The following is a 21,468-nucleotide window of genomic DNA, read 5'->3' as shown; positions in this document are numbered from 1 at the left end:
CATCCCCTTAGAATTCGTTTACTCTCTTTCACCAAAAGAGAAGTGAAGTATTTCTGAAAGCAATGCAGTTGAGGTCACGAGTTTTTGACCCTGAAGTAAAATTGAAACGTCGAATGCTATGACGTCATTCTTATGTCATCGCCAGACCTCTCGTGTTTTGCTAGACACGTTCAAATTGGCGAAGAGGGAGTTCTAAACTATCTTTTTCAAATTTGATAGAAATAACTTCTGATGAATAAATAAGGGGTGATTTCAAAGGGTAGGTAAGTAAGTATTCAAACGATAGATTAGACTGTTTCTGCGTCATTAAAACTCTTATTTGTCAGATATGGGGTATAACCATACTTCGTTAATAGTTCTACCTAAAATGCGAGAAGTAATAATTTCAAATTGGCCGTGGAGGACTAAGGGGAATGGCTTTGTTCAGTAGTGGACATCTTTCAGCTGATAATGATGAACTTGATGTTTAAGAAATCCAATCACAATCTACATTTCTTAAACCCTTCTCCTTTAAGTAGAAGCTTTTAAGCAACTATAACAAAACTGCTATTCAGTTACACTAACAATACAATAGATTTTTAGTTTTTATTCCGGTTATAGTTAAAAGAATTTGTCTGCAACCAGGGGCCTTAGTCTGCTATTACAATTGTGTCAGAATGGTTAACCATTTTTTGGTGCGGAAGGGACGGAGCTATGTAGGTTGTATAGCTCCTTCCCTCTTGCATTGCTCAATGATCGACCATTCTGACACAATTGTAATAGCAGACTAAGGCCCCAGATGTTTAACGGTGTCATTGGCTTTACTTCTAAACCATGCTATTTCCGAGACCACCATCAGTTTCAAAGGATTTCCACTACAAGCGAAATGAAAACTAAAAATCTTGTATTGTTAGTGTAGCATCGATCTTTGCAAAGTAACGCCTGATTCTATTCTATGCTTTTCATTTGCATACTGGCCTTCAAAATCAAGCTTTCCCACAATAAATTTAGTTCTACCTACATTTATTATCTTTCGACAGTTTTTTGTAAACTGTGCACAACACCCATGGTTGGCGTGGGACATCTGTGTAAACTGTCGTATGACGTCACGACTCGCAACAATAAACAATATTTGCTCACTATACATGGAAACAAAGGATCGGTTTCTATGATCCGTCTGCGAGTGACTTTGTCGACCCATTGAAGCAGAGTCATAGATCTAGGTAGGTACTTAAATATTTTTTACTAACGAGAAATTAAAAATCTATCGGTCGCGAAAATTCGCTGCATCATCGTCATTGTAACGTTAATATTTAGAAGTTAAACAACATTATTACATGGATACAAACAAATATCGCAATGCGCTTACATTATCTCATAGATAAAATAATGTATTGGAATATATTTTAAAGCTGGGTATAAGCCTAGCAAATATTAAAACGTCAAGATAGGAACTAAAATCATGATTATAGGCCTTTAGGGAACCGCGAGTAAAGTTCCCTAAGAAAAGGAGGATCCTCCGACCAGGCGAGGTGATCATGCCTGGCGGGCTTTCTGCCCAACTGTTGTTCGTTGGGATTTTCTATCCGTGTTAATTCGCATGTAAACTTCGTATGTGCGATGCAGGATATTTATGACGTCATCCGTTGATTTGCTCGTCGATAGTCTATGTGCGACTTCTGTCATCTGTCATCTGTCACTTGTCAGTGTCGCCACATCACTCCCCCCCAAGACCGGAGGTCGATCCTGTTGAGACGGCTGTCGATGCTTGAGATAAGCGGTGCCAGAGCCAGTGTAGAATGTCCCTAGTTCCAGTGAGTCGGAACTGTGCCGCTGAATGCCCAGTGAGTCGGGTGAGCGGTGCAGGGTGATACTCCAGTGAGTCGGAGTAGTGAAGCTCGTAGTGTCCCACGGTGAGTCGGGGAATAGATGCTGCGAGGGTAGGTGCGTAGTGGCTGGCGTCTGCGTTGACGGGAGGAAGACGTCCTCAGACCGTGTGCAGAAAGTGCTGTGCCTAGACGCTGATGAGGCCGTAGGGAAGAACCAGGCTGCATATCTTGGATGTAGCGTGTGGTGGTTCCCGATCAGGCCGAGGATGCTGGTTGGCTGCGACTTGATTACCGCTCAGCGGAGAAGTGATGGGTGAGGGAGATGGCGATAAGGATGACGGTGCTGATCTGCTCCGTGAAGGTTGGTTTCAATCACGTCGGGGTCACCACTTTAGGGAACCGCGAGTAAAGTTCCCTAAGAAAAGGAGGATCCTCCGACCAGGCGAGGTGATCATGCCTGGCGGGCTTTCTGCCCAACTGTTGTTCGTTGGGATTTTCTATCCGTGTTAATTCGCATGTAAACTTCGTATGTGCGATGCAGGATATTTATGACGTCATCCGTTGATTTGCTCGTCGATAGTCTATGTGCGACTTCTGTCATCTGTCATCTGTCACTTGTCAGTGTCGCCACAGGCCCTAAAAGAATAGATATTACCTTTATGGGTAAAAAGTCCTAAGTGCAACTACGAATGCAACATTGACATTGTCATTTGCAGCTGATATTGACGTTTGACAATATTGTATCTAAAGTAAATAAAGAACATTTCATTTTGTTTGTACTGAATAGGCTCTCAAACTACTATTCTATTCTTATAGGATTGGTACTATTTGAAACCTTTCAAATACCTCGTGAGAAACATAAACCTCTTTTTGACGCAGTCGGGTAAGTATTTTAATAATAACAACTTTACATAATGTGTCCAAGAAAAGCATTACTGTCTCAGGATTTGAAGTAAATGATGATTTATTTGTATGATGTGCGTAAGTCTGACAAATTCGTTATTAATACTATTACTTATTGGACATTTCATAAACAGTATGTCATTATCTATTAATGATTTTCATGTGTGTAGAGTTATCAGGCAAAGCGGCCTATGGGGGGACTATTGCCCACTAAATCTTAATAATTAGTACCGTGTTTATTCCATGATGCAATAAACAAAGTCTTACTAATTATGACATTGATTTTTGTTATGATAGCCTGATAGAGGGCGAGCCTATTGCCGATTCCAAACGACTTTACGCTACTACTAACATTTGAAAACTCTATCGCAGGTTTAAAATGAACGAAAATTGCAAGATATTCTTTAGTAAATGAATTAAGTGTTTGTTTTTTGAAAACATGAGGTCTCTTTTTTTTATTTGGGGTCTTTAATGATTATTATTAGTTTACGCAAACAAATATCCTTTCAGAAGGTCGACAAAACTATATGTCAATGTCAAAATATAAAAATAGAATTAAGAATTTAGTTAAAAAGTAATATTAAAAAATAATTTATGGTGTCATTTTGAGCCTGGAGATAAGAATAAGAGGCTGGAGATTGATAAAGGCTATCTTTTTCCTTCACCTCACAGGCTAAACCGCAGTAACACTAGTCTACATCTTTATATATATAATTCTTCTGTACGTGTGTATGTCACTGAACTCCTCTTAAACGACTAGACGGATTTTGATGAAACTTTTTGTGTGTGTTCAAGAGGATCTGAGAATGGTTTAGATTCACAATTTTGTCCGCCGGACAATGTTTTTTTTAATTAACTTTTAATTTATTAGTAGTTGTTGATTTTGGAATGTTTTACATTGGATCCAACAGACGGAGCTACCATCGCAGTGTCAAATATTATGACGTTAGATATTGTCATAACATTTGAATAATAATTTTCATCAAAAAGGTCCAGAATGTTTTAGCTTATTAAAAAAATATTTTCAAATTAAAGACGTGTAGACAGGACAACGTCTGTTGGGTCCGCTAGTATATGTATAAAATTCAATTGTTCGTTAGTCTCACTAAAACTCGAGAAAGGCTGGACTAATTTGGCAAATTTTGGTCTTGAATTATTTGTAGAAGTCCAGGGAAGGTTTAAAAGGTGACAAAACAATGTTTGTGGCGATGCGAGGTTTGCCGGGTCAGTTAGTAAAACATAAAAAAGAAAAGACTAGACTAGGTACTACACTTATATCTATAATACATCTACATTAACCTAGCTACATAAAGATCGTATCAACTATAATCACACCGTTGTTTAAACGAAATTGGACTTTACTATGTAATCCAGTGGGTGCATATTTATAAAATCACGTATCAATTTTGATCACAATTGAACTATGATCATTTTTCGATAGTGCCGTAATATTTGGGGAGATCTCCTCAGAAATGATGGCGCAAATAAAGTGGTTCGGAACTGCGGACTACCTAGCGGGTTTAACGGGGTGGTTTTTAGTCAGTAAGAGTCTGACACTCCCTCTCACCTCGCCCAAAGTGGGAGAAATTTGAAGTTTGAAAATCATCCATTGGATGATTTGATGAATCACACATTGGATGATTTTCCCCTCTCAAAAAAAGACCTACATGGTCCGCAACGGATACACAATTCTAATGCCTCTGACTTTTTTATGAGAGAGGGTGGCAAACGGGCTTACCTGAACCCTTACTCTTGAAACCAATTTCAATGTCAATTCAATAAAATATTCAATGTCAAAACTATACAACCCCAATCGTAGCTGCTAAAATAGCATTCAGAGTACGGAATATTAAGTCAAACTCAATACTATTTAGTTCGTTCATTACCCACGCAATACGGATGCAATGGGCGCTAGTGATGCAACTCAAGAGTACGAAATTTCACAATATCAATATCGATCGATCGGAATTGGATTCAAGAGTAAGCCCCCTGATCACCGAATCACTTGATAGTAAGTAATCAACGCTGTCCAACAGCAGTTACAAGTAGGTTGTCTGCCCTTAGGGCGGCCGTACACGGACTGCTCGAGCGGTCGGCGTCGACTGCTTGAAGCTGTTGACGGCTTGAAGCGGTCGCGACTGCTCGAGCAGTCGTGTGTACGGCAGCGAATGAATGGCTAACGGCTTCAAGCAGTCGGTTATAACTGCTTGAAGCAGTCCGTGTACGGCTGGCCTTAAGGGCTTTAGGGGATTGGGACTTGGGTCCTTAACCAAAAGGCGTGTCTTTGTTTCACGCCGGTTCTCTGTGAAGCAGTGGTATCCCTCTGGTTGATCCGGAGCTGCGGACTACCTAGCGGGTTTACCGGGGCTCCGGCTCGACGGGCAGGAGTAGGAACGGGGTGGTTTTTAGTCAGTAAGAGTCTGACACTCCCTCTCGCCTCGCACAAGGCGGGAAAAGTCATTGGATGATTTTCCATCCTCAAAAAAAAAAACCCTCTGGTTGAGCCTGTCCATTCGTGCCGAAGCATGGCTCTCCCACGGAAATGTTGATAAAAATTTGGATATGGGACCTATATGTATAGGTTTTTGTGGCTTGTGAAAGGAACAACTGTAACAACGTTTATAAAGCTATCTGGTAGCGATAAACGCAAAAACAACGGATTTTATGCGGTTTCCATCAGTGGATAGTATGTAAAAAATGTTCATATATTGATAAAAATATCGTATCACGCCTTTTTATCCCCGAAAGGATAGGCAGAGGTGCACATTACAGGGGTTAATGCCCCTGTACAATGTGCATCCACTTTTCATCATTAAATATATCTTATGTTTTCTTTCCTGCTCTACTTTGCTTTCCTTTTAGGGTACGATAAGGCTGGCATGATCATGTTTGATTAAAAGCCTCGAAATTTAATCAATAAAGATATAAAAATAAAATAAAAATATATCTTATTTCACTGTGTAGTTTAAAACCACCATCATTTCTTTATAATGTAATCAAATGCATTCGCGGATCACGTAATACCTCAGAAACAGTTTTTCTATCTATTTTTGTTCCAATGTTAATACAATATGCACCCACGCTATATACGGAACTTAGAGTATGAATAAAATAAGCTGAAGAACGCTTCTTCTTATTGAGCTACAAGAATTAAATTACTGTGTAAACTAAGTAATAAGAATTAGCATTTACTTAGCTATAGAAGGCTAAAACACTAAACAAATGACATTTAGCAAAAAATTACACTTCTAAAAATGCGTTCTTGCGTTGGCTTTTCAATGAGGCTGTATTCTTTTTAAACGTTGCCCAAAGCCCCCACTGTAGAATTTTGTCCTCTTTACATAAACATCATCACAACCAGAACCCGAAACGACTATATGTAGGTTACACAAAGGGGTGTTTCTTTGGGAAACGAACAGCTGGTCACGATTCATTGAAATTGAATGAAAAGCCAGCGCTCTACAGCTTGTATTCATACTCTAGGCGGAACATTGAAAGCATACTGGCTGCTTTGCAAGCCGGGCAGGTACCACAGTCAGACGACGACTCCGTCGATTTCGCTGCCAAAGACGCATCCTGGAAGATTTTTCTATTTTTGTCTAAAAATAAAGGGCATTGCAAATTAAAATAAATAAAAATAGTAAAAAATAATACAAAAAGGTATGTTTTGCGTTGCTAATGTAAAAAGTATGTAAGGTAGATACTAATTGGACGCATATTTTACTGGCTAACTGAATAATATAAATTAAACTTTTAAATAACATAGCAGGCGCTAGAAACTACTCAAGTGATAATCGTGCTTATAACACGAAAGCAACTTATCAGATAATAGTAATAATTCCTGCAAAAATCATAAGAAGCTTGCCAAAAGTGACGCGTGTAAAAAATATTTATCGATATCGATAAAATAAAACAAGTAGATCAAAACAATAGACGTGCACATAAACAATCGATAAACGCAATAACGTGTAACCATTAAGTTTTATTGCAAATTCAATGACGTCATCGAGTTCGATAGTTTAAAAACGTAATGCGGTAGTGCTCTTTACATGGTTCGATGAATGTACGCACATTCGGAACATTAATTCTCGTTTAAATCCAGCTTGTTATTGTTACAGTGTATTTTTGACGTGTCTCCTCTGACTCACGACAAATATGGGGAATGACGATTCTATCAATAGTATATGCGTTGATTTCAAACGTATCACATGACGTAATTGCCACTATGGAGTAAACTACACCTATTTGTGTTGACTGAGTCGTACATTTTACATGCGATACGATTAATCAAGAAATCCATTTGTCAGATTCATAATAAAGTCGATGAATAAGGCTACAATTTGTAGCAAGTTTTTTGTAGCGTTAATTTAACAATAAATAAATAATAATGAATTTATTTGGTTAGTAAGAAATATGAGTAACGGCTTTATTTAATCGAGTTATCGAAAAACTGAAACTAAACCTGCTTTTTTGGACTTCAAACATGTTTGTTCTTCATCCTAAAGATACAAGGTGTACTAGTGTAACAGTACTTGTTCCAATAATTGAAACTATTTCACACAATTTGAGTAGGTGTTTTGGCCGTGAATTTCAGACTATTTCGGGATTAACAACTTACAAAATGCACGTCTTACCAATTCGTTTAAAAGCACTAGACTATTATAAACAATTGGAAGTTGGATTGCTTATTTTCACAAACATTTTGAGAAAGATATCTGTTTCATTACATGGATTTTTATAAACTGAAGTATAGTAAACAATAGCGGAGGTTCTGAGCAAGAACAGAAACTGGACTTTTGTAATTTTAATGGGAAGTGAAAGAGAGAGAAGCTGCTTACTCCAATTTAGATGTAATAGCGTAGATAGGTCACAGATTATCACTGAAAGACAACGATAAGGGCGTATGTCATGCTTGGTATATACTGGTGCCAAACTGTATGACGTGTGGATCTTACCGAATGACCTCACAAAATTTTAATAATAAATTAATTATCTACTATAATATAAATAGTAAGCGGTTACTAAGCTATATCCAAAACCGGTATTATCAAAAAACCTTGTAATCAAAATCAAGTTTTGTTTACAAACTAGTTTTTAGTATTGCAAGTTTCTTTATTAGCATGCCGAGTTATATCTTCTAGATTTCATACGATTGTTAAAGGTTCAATTAGCAATGCCTGAGGTTAGGAGGCGGTAGCTGATGTGATGTATGAAGCATACAATATGTTTTTCTGCCCGAGGCCCTAATCGCTAGAGCTACTTGCAATCAGCATGTACTCTCGGTCGTTTTCAACCGCGTATAAATGGGGGAAATAAATACTGCTGTATGCGGGTCGGAGGGAAATATCACAATTAAATTAAACGATTTTGAGGTTTTAGAATTCAGACTAGCCAGCTAGGGAGGATTAGAATACAAGCCAAACTGTTTTAGGAAAATACGCAACTAATTTGGAAATATCAGTCAATTTTTTGAAGATTTTGATTAGCAAGCGACATACAAAATTCCCTTTAGCGTCAACCGTCACATATCTGCTCTCCACTGTTCTCAATTACCCCAAACGATAGCTGTTAAAGGTTAATTGATCTAAATTATAAAAATTGACGTGAGAACAGTCGGGTCAAACGCCTGGTTAATGCAATCGACACTGAATTTCTAAAGGACAAAAGAATCGATTATCGTTATAATGACTATCGATTTAGTGGATGATTTTGATGGGACAGATGTCCATTCACAGGTGAGACCTTGATGCGATATGCTACTCGTGTGTGTTATTTCAAATATTTTGAATTCATATTGTGATAGTGTGGTGTATATCGATAGCTTGAGTACAATCGGTGGTTTGTAAATCAGTGTTCCTGTTCTTTATTCCCTACTTAGTATTTTCTATAGAAATAAATAAGCAACTTACCGAGTAGGGGATAATCTTTGAAGGGCTCATTTTTTATAACTTCAATTCCTTCACCGCCGCCAGTTTCGTTTTTCGAGACTTCGGCGACGCAGTAGAGCTGGCCCACTTGATACTGCGGACAAAGATGTATTTAAAACATATTCTTACACATTATGATACTAAAGAAAAGAGAGTTATTGACAACTGTTATTATATCTTTAATTGTTAAAGAAACACAGATCGCCCTATGAAAGGGATTGCGTCTAAGTAATCATGCTAAAGATACAGTTAGTTTTATAAATGTGGCTTTTGAATCATACTGTTGTTATTATATTATTGCATAAGCATTAAATAACATATCAATATCTCTCGATGCATAAATAAAACGAAATCAGTTTATGGTTTCTAACAACCTTATAACTTGTTAAATAGCCTGAACAGGGCCTACTTTAAGAATATCGCGTGTATTATATCAACAAGAGAGTAAACAATAACTCATTTAATACTATAATTAGATCTGCACACTTTATTACAACCTATTAACAATACTTCGTCATTGTCAAGATTTCCTTATTAAAGAAAATGTTGAGTAACATAATTATTTATTAATATAACCGTTGCACAGTCTTAGCACAACCATAAATAGCAATAATTATGTGTGAGGATAGAAGAATAGACGTTTGTTACCCAATAACTCAGTAACGGCTTATTTTTATTGTGTAAGGCGGTAAACGAGCAGACGGATCACCTGATGGTAAGCAATGCTGCCGCTCATGGACACCCGAAACACCAGAAGCGTTAAAAGTACGTTGCCGGCCTTTTAGGGGTTGGGAATTTAAGGCTGAATAGATCTGGATACAATTTGGTTAAGAGATAAATTTTATAGTATTGAATTTATAGAATACTAGCTACTTCCGCGCGGTTATATAGGAGCCGAGCAGAGCGGGTGACTCTGCTCGGCTCCTATTGGTCATAGCGTGATGTTTTATAGCCTATAGCCTTCCTCGATAAATGCACTAACCAATATATAAAGAATTATTTAATTCGGACCAGTAGTTCCTGAGATTAGCGCGTTCAAACAAACAAACAAACTCTTCAGCTTTATAATATTAGTATAGATTTCCGTAAAAAAGCAACTCTCATGTGGGTGACATTACTGACGGAACGTAGTATCTTCCAAATTTCCAAAAATTGAATTCAAAAAGCTCATGTTCAATATAGGAAAAGATTAAACCATCTAGTAATAACTAAAAACTAGTATTAAAATTAATTGATGTATAAATTCTATTTTAATTGCTATCATGTTAGATAACATATGTGTCCAGAAAGAAACTTCAAAAACAATTCAATAATACCGCAGAAAACCTTAAGATCTTAACGACTTATCTAGAAACAGAAACCAGAACTACCAATATCTATAATTTAAAAATCAATTGATCTATTTGGCTTTGGCTACCTATTCTATAAGTAGAAATGTAGTCCATATTTCTACGTAATAAGCTAGTAAGCTAAGAGAAACGTAAGATACCAGAAGATCTATGGTCGCTATACATCTAACTTTGTGACTGTTACTTGGAGTGTTGCCAGGAGGCTTCCTTTGAGGAACCAGTCTTGGCAGGAGTATCAATGAATGATAAGGCAAGTTTCTTATCCTACTTTTGTAAGCGCACGCTGTTGTAGGTACCGTGGACGTAAATTATTTGGCATTTTTATTGAATAACTAGCTTTTGTCAGCGACTTCGGCCGCAATTGTATACCAAATTTCATCAAAATCTGTTTAGTAGCTTCAGCAATCACGCGATTGACGGATAAACATCCAAAAATAATACAAACTTTCACATTTGTGTTATAAGTTAAACTTTTGGTCTATATTGTTATAAAAAAATAACAGTAATATGATATACCTAGATGATATCTTTTATACTCCACTATTCTGTATAATTTCTTAAAGAAAGAAAGAAAGTGTAGTTTCAGACGATTTTCGGTAGTTATTTCATTATTTCCATTGTAATCATGATAATATTGTTGCTAAACAAAGCCAAATCGGAACCTTATAGAAAACATCTACCACTACGGTGTATAGAAAGCTTATGAAATAAGCAAATAATTTAATGTTAAATGATTTTTAAATACATAAACAAGACACAATACGGTCAAGTACGACTCTCTCTACTACTCTCTAGAGTTTGTAATGATTTATCGATATATTGTTTTCGCATCACTATTTGCAGTTAAAATCGAGAAAATGAGGTATAACCTCAACAGCTTACATATAAATAAACCTGGATTATTGCAGGGATTATAGACTGTTACATTAATCGATTTGTCATAGTTTAAACGTAAGTTTTTGCCTGCAATTTTTGCTAATACATTTTCTGTAAAAATACACAAGTTCTTTCGATTCTTAGTTGCTACGTCGAAGGGCGAAAAAAACGTAACAAAAGACGTCTGACAATCACTCTTATAACAATCGCCTTAAGGTGACATTTCCCATACAACTTAGCAATTTAAGATATTACAAGCAATGTTTGTTGCTATCTATTTTCCGTATTATTGTCAAAGAGACGTAAGTATAAGTAGTTATTATAAATGCTACCATAAATTAATATAAGCAAGGACGTTTTTTAAGTGATGAATCGAGATTTTTTTTAAACCTTGCCGCAAGGTTAACGATTACATACGATATAATACATACTTATGGACATATTATTTAAATTATGTTTAGTATTTTTATTTATGTTAAAAAATAAGATTTTTATACTAACTAACTAATTAATGAGTGTTATTAACCGATTTGAGACACGTCATGGCGTGGAAAAAATAGAGACATTGGTCTGCCTATCTCAGTGAAGCTAACAAGGCGACACGGACTGATGTTATCAAGTAATTCCCAGGGAGTACAAGGAAATGTTGATAACGTATCATTTGGAATGTATTACTATCAATGATAGTGTTACCGAGTGCGGTAAACTATTACTACCCAACAGACTGAACCAAGATAAAGTAAATGCTAAAATACATACATACATACAAACCCACGCCTTTCTCCCATCGGGGGTTTAAGAAAAGTCAAAATTAATTATTTCAAATAGACCGCGAAGGCACTTTTGAACGTCAAAGCAAATATTACTACTTTACTTCAGCTATAAAGGGTAGAGCCTCTCGCCTCACCCAAGGCAGGAGAAGACATTGGATGATATTACCCCCTCAAAAAAAAGGGATATGTGCAAATGTATTTTATTCTAAAATACATCTAATCTATACTAATATTATAAAGCTGAAGAGTTTGTTTGTTTGATTGTTTGTTTGTTTGTTTGTTTGAACGCGCTAATCTCAGGAACTACTGGTCCGATTTGAATAATTCTTTTTGTGTTGGATATCGCATTTATCGAGGAAGGTTATAGGCTATAAATCATCACGCTACGATCAATAGGAACCGAGCAGAGCGGGTGAAACCGCGCGGAATTAGCTAGTTTATAATAAAATAGCTACTTCCGCGCGGTTTCACCCGCTCTGCTTGGTTCCTATTGGTCATAGCGTAATGTTTTATAGCCTATAACCTTCCTCGATAAATGCGATATCCAACACAAAAAGAATCAAACAAACAAACAAACTCTTCAGCGTTATAATATTATATACTTCAGCTTTATAATATTAGTAAGTATAGATATTAGTATAGATTTTATTCTAAAATACATTTGCACATATCCCTCAAAACAGTATCAATAACCCTTTGTAACAATTTTCAACGTTCGTATCTAGCGTAAATTGTAGCACTACGTAAAACTAGCGTACCGCGACTTGGCTCGCGCTCCGAGGTCAAAACGACCCCTACATAAAACTAGGTCAGGGTCTGTATGTAAGCCAAATTTCATTTATCTCCCGAAAGGGGTGGATAGAGGAAAACGTCGTACTATTTTTTGCTATATGCTATTGGTAAAAGAATTTATTATCAATTAGAGAATGTTAAAGATTCATGAAAGTCAATTTTTATTGAGAGCTTGAATGTATGTTTCCTACTTAATCACGTCAAAACGGCTGAAGGGATCGGGATTGAGTTTAAAATAGGGGTAGATTAAGATCTGGAATAACACAAAGGCTACATTTTATCTGTTGGTCATTTGATATAACATCAACTTTGAGACTACAGTCATTAAAATGTGCTAACTAGTCACAATGTCTAGACTTTAGTTAAAATGTTATCAATAAGTATTGTCAATATCTACAACACTCCTTGTAACTGAGGTAGGTAGGTACATAGGTGAATATTGCACATTATGATCATAATGATAATAATTTATTACATTTCGCCAGTTATATTATTTAAATATTTAATTGCATAGGTATTAATTATAAATACTAAACTCTATAAATTGGTAAGGAAGGAAAAAGCGGCTGTATTTGCCTTTAATAAAGTCCAAACCTGTTGATAATGTAATGATTTGTATTTTATATACATACAAACATACATATTCAGTTATCTAGAATGGTGTTTGCTTACCTCTTGTTACCATGGAGAAATATGAAATGACACCCTATGCCTTTTTTTTTGAGGGGGAAAAATCATCCAATGACTTCTCCCTCCTTGGGTGAGGCGGGAGGGAGTGTCAGACTTATTGACTAAAAACCACCCCATTCCTACTCCTGCTTTGAGCCGGAGCCCTGGTAACCTACATGTATGCCTGCCAGTAGCATTTTGCTCAACTTCGAAATATGTATAATCCGAGAACCAATCCCCTTGCTTGTTGCGCTTGCCACCAATCTACCAATAAGGCAGTGAACAAAAAAATATGATTTTCCTTGTTTTGTTATCAGAGTTCCAAAATAAAGATTACATAGGTATATTATTTCAAAAGCCTTTGCTTTTTATTCAATGTTATCATTGAATTAAAATGTTAGATCGCTTTGTTGTTTATGGAATAGAAGGCAAACAATAATATAAATAAAACATATAGATCACCTGATGGTAAGCGATCAGGGCCGTCCAACACCAGAGGAGTCATAGGTGCATTACTGGCCTTTTAAAAGGGAATATGCTCTTTTCCTCAAGGTATGAAGGTGGTATCAAAGGTAGTTATGTTCTCTATCAACACTAGTATATCAAAAGTTAACTGTATCAGTATTTTTACACCTGTACTAAATCATAAATTACCAGGGCTGGGAGGTTTGACTATGATTAACTATGACAGAAATTGGTTCACTTCGGCAAAGGAAAAAGGTTGAACATATACATAATATTAACAGCTTTTTGTAATAAAAATAATTGGATCTCTGTTAGGGCTTCGAGATTACACAGATTTAATACACAAAATGTTGTTCACATACACTCTTTTTATTTCTTTTAAAATTCAAATGTAGTCTGGTCTTTTAAAGAGACCTTTGAGTTTGTTTCATCATTTATTCTCAGAGTAGACAAATACCGCCATCATCTCGATATTTTTATAATAATTTTGACATGTAAAGGAGTCCTTTTATAGTCTATTTATAAAAATAAATTCATTGTTTCATTGTTTTATACAGCTATCAACTACTTTCCTAAAGTATTGAAGTAACTTTTAGTGGTCATATTTCTCTTCCTCATATAAATGCACAACAGATAATAAAATTACTTAATAGGACTAGAATTGACACTTTAAATATATTTATAATGGATTTCTACTTGTATCATGATTATTACACCCAGACATAGATAAGTAACATTCATTGTAGATAAGACAGCAATGACTAATATATTAAAATGTTAAATTATATCATTGACAGATTTAGCATACATTGCACAGACCTCAAAAAATGATATAACAAGTTGGCAAGTAATTTGTTAAAAACTAACGCAATAAATTATAAATTAAAACTTGCCAAGTTATATCATTTTTAACTGAGGTCTGGAGGAACTGTAAAAACTTTTAAATAGACACAAACATACTTTTTCTCATTTTTGGACCAAACTTGGCTGTTTGGTTTAGTATCTTTGCCAGTATTATAAAGATATAAAAATGACTTCCTAGTTCCTACCTAATTATAAAAAATACATACAAAAAAATATGTAAAATTTAGAGTATAACTTACATTCTCTATTATATTCTGATAGTTACTTTTTTTGTATGGTCTATCAGTAATATTCTACCTAGAGCCATCAACTTGACTGTTGCAAAATTAAAAAGACTGCAATGTTACTTATTTTCTACCTTTGTTTTAGTCAGACTTTAGTGACAGAAATTGAGCAAGAAATGTAAAGAATTAACTTCCAGACTTTATGGTTATAACTTATCACAAATCTAATCTAAATAGTCTAGGAGAATTATAATATCATACAAATTAAAATTTTATTTTAAAGTTCAGTTTAATAAATCACATATTGTTACTAAGCTCTGATTTTAATCTAAACTGAAATTTTGCAAGTTTATTGCCACATATGACATTCAATACAGAGCAAGTTGCGAATTTTTCGATTACAAAAGCCAGACTTATTGTCCTTGAGCATAACGTAACTTAAAATTAAAAACTCACCTCCTCGACTGTTAAGGGGAGTGTCACACGGCTGCAAACAAAGAGAATTGCGTTTTAATTTTACTTTTTAATCGCCAAATATGCCACCAACATCTGTTAAATAAATCCGCGGAAATTCACTGCCTCCGCGGACAAACCTTGACCTGAACATCTGTCACTGTCACAACCTTTTTATTAAGTAGACATTATAACTCAACCAATTCAATTAAATGTTACAATTAAAATTTTACTTTACGTACAGCTTCTTGTGATAAGATGGAACAACTATGTGGACCGTGGCAAATTTTCAAGTAGATTGCCCAAAAATCGATTTGTATTCGCAAACTTGTATAACCTTAACATAATATACTCACTATTCCTTGATAATCATGTTGTATATTTATTTTATAACACTTTAAATGCACATCAGACAGTCCACTACCACCTCAAAAGAAGACTTATCACAGAACGAGACTTGAGCGATGGCCCGATTATTGGTAGATTATTATAATTTTAATCTATGACCAACCAATGAAAATGACAAGGCGCATGCTTCGTTATGACGCAACGGATATTACGTCAACGATTGCTAAATCATTCCTTTCCACGTAACTCGTTTTTTTAACAGTTTTCCTCATTGTAAAGTAAAAATCCATTTGGTAAATGTTTTATGTTATTTTCAGTTTTACTTTATTGATCCTTCGAATAGTTTTATTAATTTAAATTCATCACAGAGAAACTATACAAAATCGAAATATACACCATAGGTTTTCACTTATCGTGAAAAGAACCGTACTGTTCCTGAAACTCGACCGGAACTGTGTACGTTCTATTTCACGCAGTGCTCTTACACGCAAGCGGTTAAGTAAAGTTTTCTTCACATAGGTAATAATTTTTTCAGGTTCGCAAGACATGAAGTTTAAATAAATAAGTTTATTTTTATGTTTACTTTTGTTTGTATTTTTTTTTAATTATGTTCAATGTTATCTCTAAAATACGCGGTAGATATGAAGTTTTATACGTTCGGATTCAATGAACACTCAAAATGTTAAAGCGAATTTTGTAAATATATTTTTATATATTTACTTACGTTTTTCACCAGGAGTATAGTAAATAAATGTTATTATGATAATATGAAATAAAAGTTAGCATTATCCTTTAGTAATTAATACCAAAAGGTGAAGTCTATTAAAACCAAACTATTGTTGTTTTTATTTGTTGGGGTATCTGATCTTGATCGCCGCCGTCATAGTTTCAGAATTGACGTGAAAGACAAACATTAGCGAATGAATTTTTCATTCAATAATTATTATCAAAATGCTTTAAAAATGCTTTGATACACATTTCATTACGTATAATTTGTAACTTTCGTGCCTATATTTTTGAGATTACTTACTATTCAACGAGCGAGTGTATTTTCCAGTTCAAAATGAGTTTAGTGGGGAAAAAGTGTGAATCAATATCGATGTTGGAAACCAATAAAGACGACGTAATAGTCAGTGAAATAACTCCCGAGGATGTTCTGAGGCTAGACAGGATCACGGATACTTACATGTGTAGTCCTGAAGCTAACGTATACGATATAGATTTTACGAGATTCAAGATACGAGATTTGGAAAGTGGAACTGTGTTGTTTGAGATCGCCAAGCCTCCGACGGATTTCGGAGTGGATAGTGAGGGCACTGAGGATGCTCCAGAAGAGCCCCTGGACCCTAACGCTGGAAGATTCGTCCGCTACCAGTTCACGCCTCAATTTTTAAAACTTAAGACTGTAGGAGCTACGTAAGTACTTATTTAAAACATAGCGTTAAAATTTTAAATAATTGATTAGTTCCTTAGATTGTGTTATTAGTCCATTGTCAGCTCTACTGCTATTTTAATAGAGTATCTTCTTGTATGTTTAATTGACATATTCAGTAGGTGTCCTTAGTAGTTTCAGTCACATACCAAGGTTATGAGTTTCTATTGTCTACCAGCAACTTGTCCCTATAAAAATGGATACTTGATACTCCATACATTATTCCAGACTGTCTATCTCTGTACCTATCTACATAGTTTCATCCAAATCTGTGCAGTAGAATTTGTGTGAAAGAGTGAAAATATATCTATGCTGTATTTATATAAATACACAAAGATTCAGCATATTAACTAACAGCCTTTAACTGCCGACAAAAAACTGTTATAGGCAAATCCTCCACTCACATAGGTCACCTATGCAGCAGTTAACATAAACGGATAAATGTGAAAGTTTGTGAGTTTATGTGTATGTTTGTTATTCAATCACAGCAAAACAGCTGAAGGGATCTGCATAGGATCTGTATAACACATAGGATACTTTTTATCCCATGGGATCATGGACAACACTGCTGGCAGAAGTTAGTAACTAATATAACATTATTTCTTTACAGTGTGGAGTTTACTGTCGGAGCTCGCCCTGTGAACCATTTCAGGATGATAGAGAAACACTTTTTCAGAGACACCCTACTGAAGACATTTGATTTTGAGTTTGGTTTCTGCATACCATTCTCTAGAAATACTTGTGAACACATATATGAGTTCCCTACACTGCCTCCTGATCTAGGTAAGACATTTATTTTACCTTATTATTATATACTCATTTAAAGTTTATTTACATATTATACTTCCATCAGAAAATTGCAAATGCCTTAGGATTTTTCATCAAATAAAATAATTCTATTTCTTTATACATGTTAAAATAATACTGCATTTCTTTGAATAGTTGTGTAAGCTCTAGATTTATGAAATATATTTTAATTTTGCCAAAGTGTGTCAAAATCATAATAACACTAAACTACATGATACTTAAAAACAATTAAAATTTTATTTTTATATTTCAGTTGATGAAATGATTGCTGCACCTTTTGAGACGTGTTCTGACAGTTTTTACTTCGTGGACAACCGTCTTGTGATGCATAACAAAGCGGATTACGCTTACAACGGAGGCATCAACAACTAAACACATTTTTTCACACAAATTGGCACCATGCATTGTTTTCGTGTTTCAAATTTAAATTTTATAACACTGTTTGACACAAGGAAATGTTTTTTCAAAGATTTTTAGTAAATATGTGTTTTTAAAAGTATGTTGTTGATAGAATGTGTAACTAGAGACGGGAAGGTTTGTTGTATGCAGTATTGATCTCTTAGAATTATTTATCTGTGTGAAATTAAACTTAATGTTAGAATACACACAGTCAATGTGTTTGCAAGGTTCGGATTGTAAAGATTAAGTAGGAAATGGAAGTTTCATCACATATTGTGTGGCAGCTGGAGGGCTGAAGAAAGGATTTAAAGTCTACTTTTTTTACTGTGAGCAAAGATTTTAGATTGGCTGATAGTCTATTGGCAATTACCAAAGAAATATTTGAAACCATAAATTATACTATACATTGCCCTATAATGAGGCTGTAACTATATTAAATGTCTTAACAATAAATTCTCTAGTCAGCAGCGAGCCCTCCATGTGTTCACTAATCTGTGTGTTTAGAAAATGAATGTATCGTTCCATCACTCTTAATTGAATAATATTTGTGATCTTATTGATTGTGATTTTTACACCTACTTTATAAAGTAAATGACATAAATTTAATGTGTACTGAATTTTACAATAAGGGTGTGTTTTGTTTAACTGCATTATTTGTATGATGCAACCCTTTGGAAGGCAAGTTTGGACATTATTTTGATCTCGTTATTTGAATATGTTTAGGTTTTAGTTTTAATATTGTTTTTAGTAGTTATCGATTTGTTTTAGTAAGACTTTTAGACAAACGTCTGTTTAAGCAGGTCGTTATGGGATTAATGAGAACGATGAACAGGGAGTGTGCTGTGAAAGAATACGTTTTTAAACAGACGAGAAGATAAAAAAGTTGCAATTTGGTAATATTCAGATAATCTACTTACGTAATTACGTATTACAGGGATTCCCGACTACTTTCGAGCCCGACCGGAGCCCAAAACTATGATAATGACATGTCTTGTCATTACGTTGTCTTGTTTAAGTATTGTAATGTTGGTGAGGTCGGTTGAAGTTAAAAGTACGCATTTTATAGAATATTGAGCGATCTTGACATTATCTTAAACAAGCCAAATTGAAAATATTGATTTAATTGTTTTTATGTTGTAATACTTAATTTTATTTGCTACATATGTTATGTTAGTTTTTAATTATTTTTAAACTTAGTTTGTTAAATATTTTAACTTTATCGACAAAGATTTTAAGATGTTGAAAACAGTTTGGAGTAGACGAAAATGAAATTTATTGTGGGGTATTAAAAATGAGTATTGTTTGAAATATATTCGAGGAGGTTATTGAACGATTTTGAAGTTTAACCACAATGTGTATTCTATTGTTGTCTCATATACCCGCAGACGAAAGGTTAAGAAGGAAATGTTGGTATTTTAAAAATGAGTTTAAAACTAGTACGAATTTCAATAACTACATTAATGTAATTAGAGACAGTTTTGTTTAGTTTGACGTGAGTGGTTCTGTAAAGTAGCAACTCAACATTTTTCTTTTAATTCCTGATTTTTAAAATGTTTGATAAAGCAGTGCATATGTTAATATGTATAACGTAGAGACAGTGTAGACGATTATAGAACTACATATTTTAGTGAACCGATTACTTTCAACTCAAATTTGAACTCTGTTTCCATTGAATTAGAACTCTGTTTCCATCTAATTTGTATTTGTTATGTTACATAGCTATGAATTTTAATTCAGAGTAAGCATTTTCACATTCTATAGGTGCATTTTTTCTTTATAATTCTGTATGTATCCTATTGTTTACGGTATTTAGTTATTTGACAGTTGAGCTAATATAATCTTTATTTCTAAGTCATAAGCATGAATTTTCAACATTAGTCGACTTTTATTGGACTTTTAGATCAAAAAGCTCACAAGCACCACCTACTAAGCGGAGAAACTTCAAATGTCAAGTTAACTAAATAAAGTGTTGCTAATGATTCATTATTATCTTTAGGAATCTTAAAATGGCGGCAAATGAATTTACTATCCAATGTTCAGCTTTAAATTAATTACGAAAGGAATGAAGAAATCAGAAACGTTTCCATTTTTATGCCGTCCAAGTTTTATTTCGACAAGTGACCTTTTGTATATTTAATGGTAAATTTTAATAATACGAATTAATGTGTTCAGTGTACCGATTTCCTTTTATATGCACTGGTTTTGTGTCTATGTATAGTTGTGTGTTGCACTGACGCTTATAACCTATTTACACATAAAGGTCAAATTCCTTTAATCGATTCTCAACCTTAACACTTTGATATAAAGATGAAAATGTATCAAATAATTTTGACATTTAAGACTAATTTGATGCCTGTATTGTACTTTATAATATAAACCGCAACATTGTATCAAACGAACAGCTCGCATTGATTGATAAATATCTAACGAGTTTGTGACAATATAAACAGAACTTTATTACATTACTGATTAAAGTCGAAAATAGGAAACTAAAATTATTGATCTCTGTTATTGCTGGTGTATACTCATGTGGGGCCTAAATATTCTTTTCACTAAACAAAAAATTTTGCTGAAAGACAAATAATGTTCTCATTTGTATGTTAAGGTACTGAAACTGTAAAATCCTTTGTGTTTACCGATGTAGTGTAATACGAACAAGAATATTAAATTACATAATTAGGTAAATACTTACCTAGACTATACTATACTTGCCTATTACTGTAATGGCCAATCAATCACCCCCAAATGTAAGCGTCCACATGCCCGCAGTACGCATTCCGTATGACGTCATCAGTACGCATTGCATGTTAGCATTGCCGATGATGCAGTCCGTACGATGCGGATCAGTGGACGCAGTTGTATGAGTTTCTACACTAAATTTGACTTAATTACATATACGTCGATCTAACTTTTATTTACTTATTAATGTTCTGTTAACTACCTATTTATTATTAGATGTGTTGGTTATTAGCTGAAGTAATTGTGTGTTTAATAAAATTCTATGTCTTTGTGTAAAAGCGGGCGCAGTCGGCCATTTTGTTTTGTTACAATTTTTATTCTGTGGACGGTGGTATTGGCGCGAACGCCATTTTTAAATAAAAATCTAAGTATCTGTGTACGAAATATTATTCTAAATTTTATTAGTAAATGGTACAATAATATTGTACAATAATGTTCTAAGTATAAAATTTTTAAGTGTTGTAATTTTTCTATTCAAAGCCTATTTTACTGGCTGTGCTCGCACTTACTCTATTCACTGTCACAGATCACTAAACACTAGTTTTGTCGATGAAAATAAAGTTGATAAAAAATATTTGCTTTTGTTTCAATCAGCATAATCATTCATAACATACTTACCTATCTAATATTTTATTTTTAT

At 34.4% G+C, this 21,468-nt stretch overlaps 2 protein-coding genes across 2 annotated transcripts in view; one reads left to right on the top strand and one right to left on the bottom strand.

Moving 5' to 3' along the window:
• LOC118274636 (phosphatidylinositol transfer protein alpha isoform) overlaps window positions 1-15,664 on the bottom strand; it is a 31,120-nt gene extending 15,456 nt beyond the window's left edge. Inside the window, exons 1-3 of the mRNA XM_050697090.1 lie at window positions 15,460-15,664; window positions 15,107-15,137; window positions 8,621-8,732 (exon numbers count right to left, since the gene is read on the bottom strand). Of these exons, the coding sequence (XP_050553047.1) occupies window positions 8,621-8,732; window positions 15,107-15,137; window positions 15,460-15,476 (160 nt within the window). The 5' untranslated portion in view covers window positions 15,477-15,664. The remainder of the gene's footprint in view (window positions 1-8,620; window positions 8,733-15,106; window positions 15,138-15,459) is intronic.
• Window positions 15,665-16,325: 661 nt separating this feature from the next.
• LOC118274852 (protein unc-119 homolog) lies at window positions 16,326-21,402 on the top strand. The gene is made up of 3 exons (XM_035592592.2): window positions 16,326-16,867; window positions 17,494-17,666; window positions 17,944-21,402. The coding sequence occupies exons 1-3, from the start codon at window positions 16,515-16,517 to the stop codon at window positions 18,060-18,062; spliced, it is 645 nt and encodes a 214-aa protein (XP_035448485.1). The 5' UTR covers window positions 16,326-16,514; the 3' UTR covers window positions 18,063-21,402.
• The last annotated feature ends 66 nt before the right edge of the window (window positions 21,403-21,468 follow it).

Source organism: Spodoptera frugiperda, chromosome 11 (assembly GCF_023101765.2).
Source record: "Spodoptera frugiperda isolate SF20-4 chromosome 11, AGI-APGP_CSIRO_Sfru_2.0, whole genome shotgun sequence".
NCBI classification, from domain to species: Eukaryota; Metazoa; Arthropoda; class Insecta; order Lepidoptera; family Noctuidae; genus Spodoptera; species Spodoptera frugiperda.
The sequence above is the reverse complement of the archived record's forward strand: the minus strand, read 5'-3'. Positions and strand labels throughout refer to the sequence as shown.

Excerpts from the sequence above, each read along its gene's own strand:
- LOC118274852 (XM_035592592.2), top strand. The coding sequence starts at position 16,515 with ATGAGTTTAGTGGGGAAAAAGTGTGAATCAATATCGATGTTGGAAACC. Across the intron at positions 16,868-17,493 it reads CTTAAGACTGTAGGAGCTAC|TGTGGAGTTTACTGTCGGAG; the intron begins GTAAGTACTTAT and ends ATTTCTTTACAG. Across the intron at positions 17,667-17,943 it reads TACACTGCCTCCTGATCTAG|TTGATGAAATGATTGCTGCA; the intron begins GTAAGACATTTA and ends TTTATATTTCAG.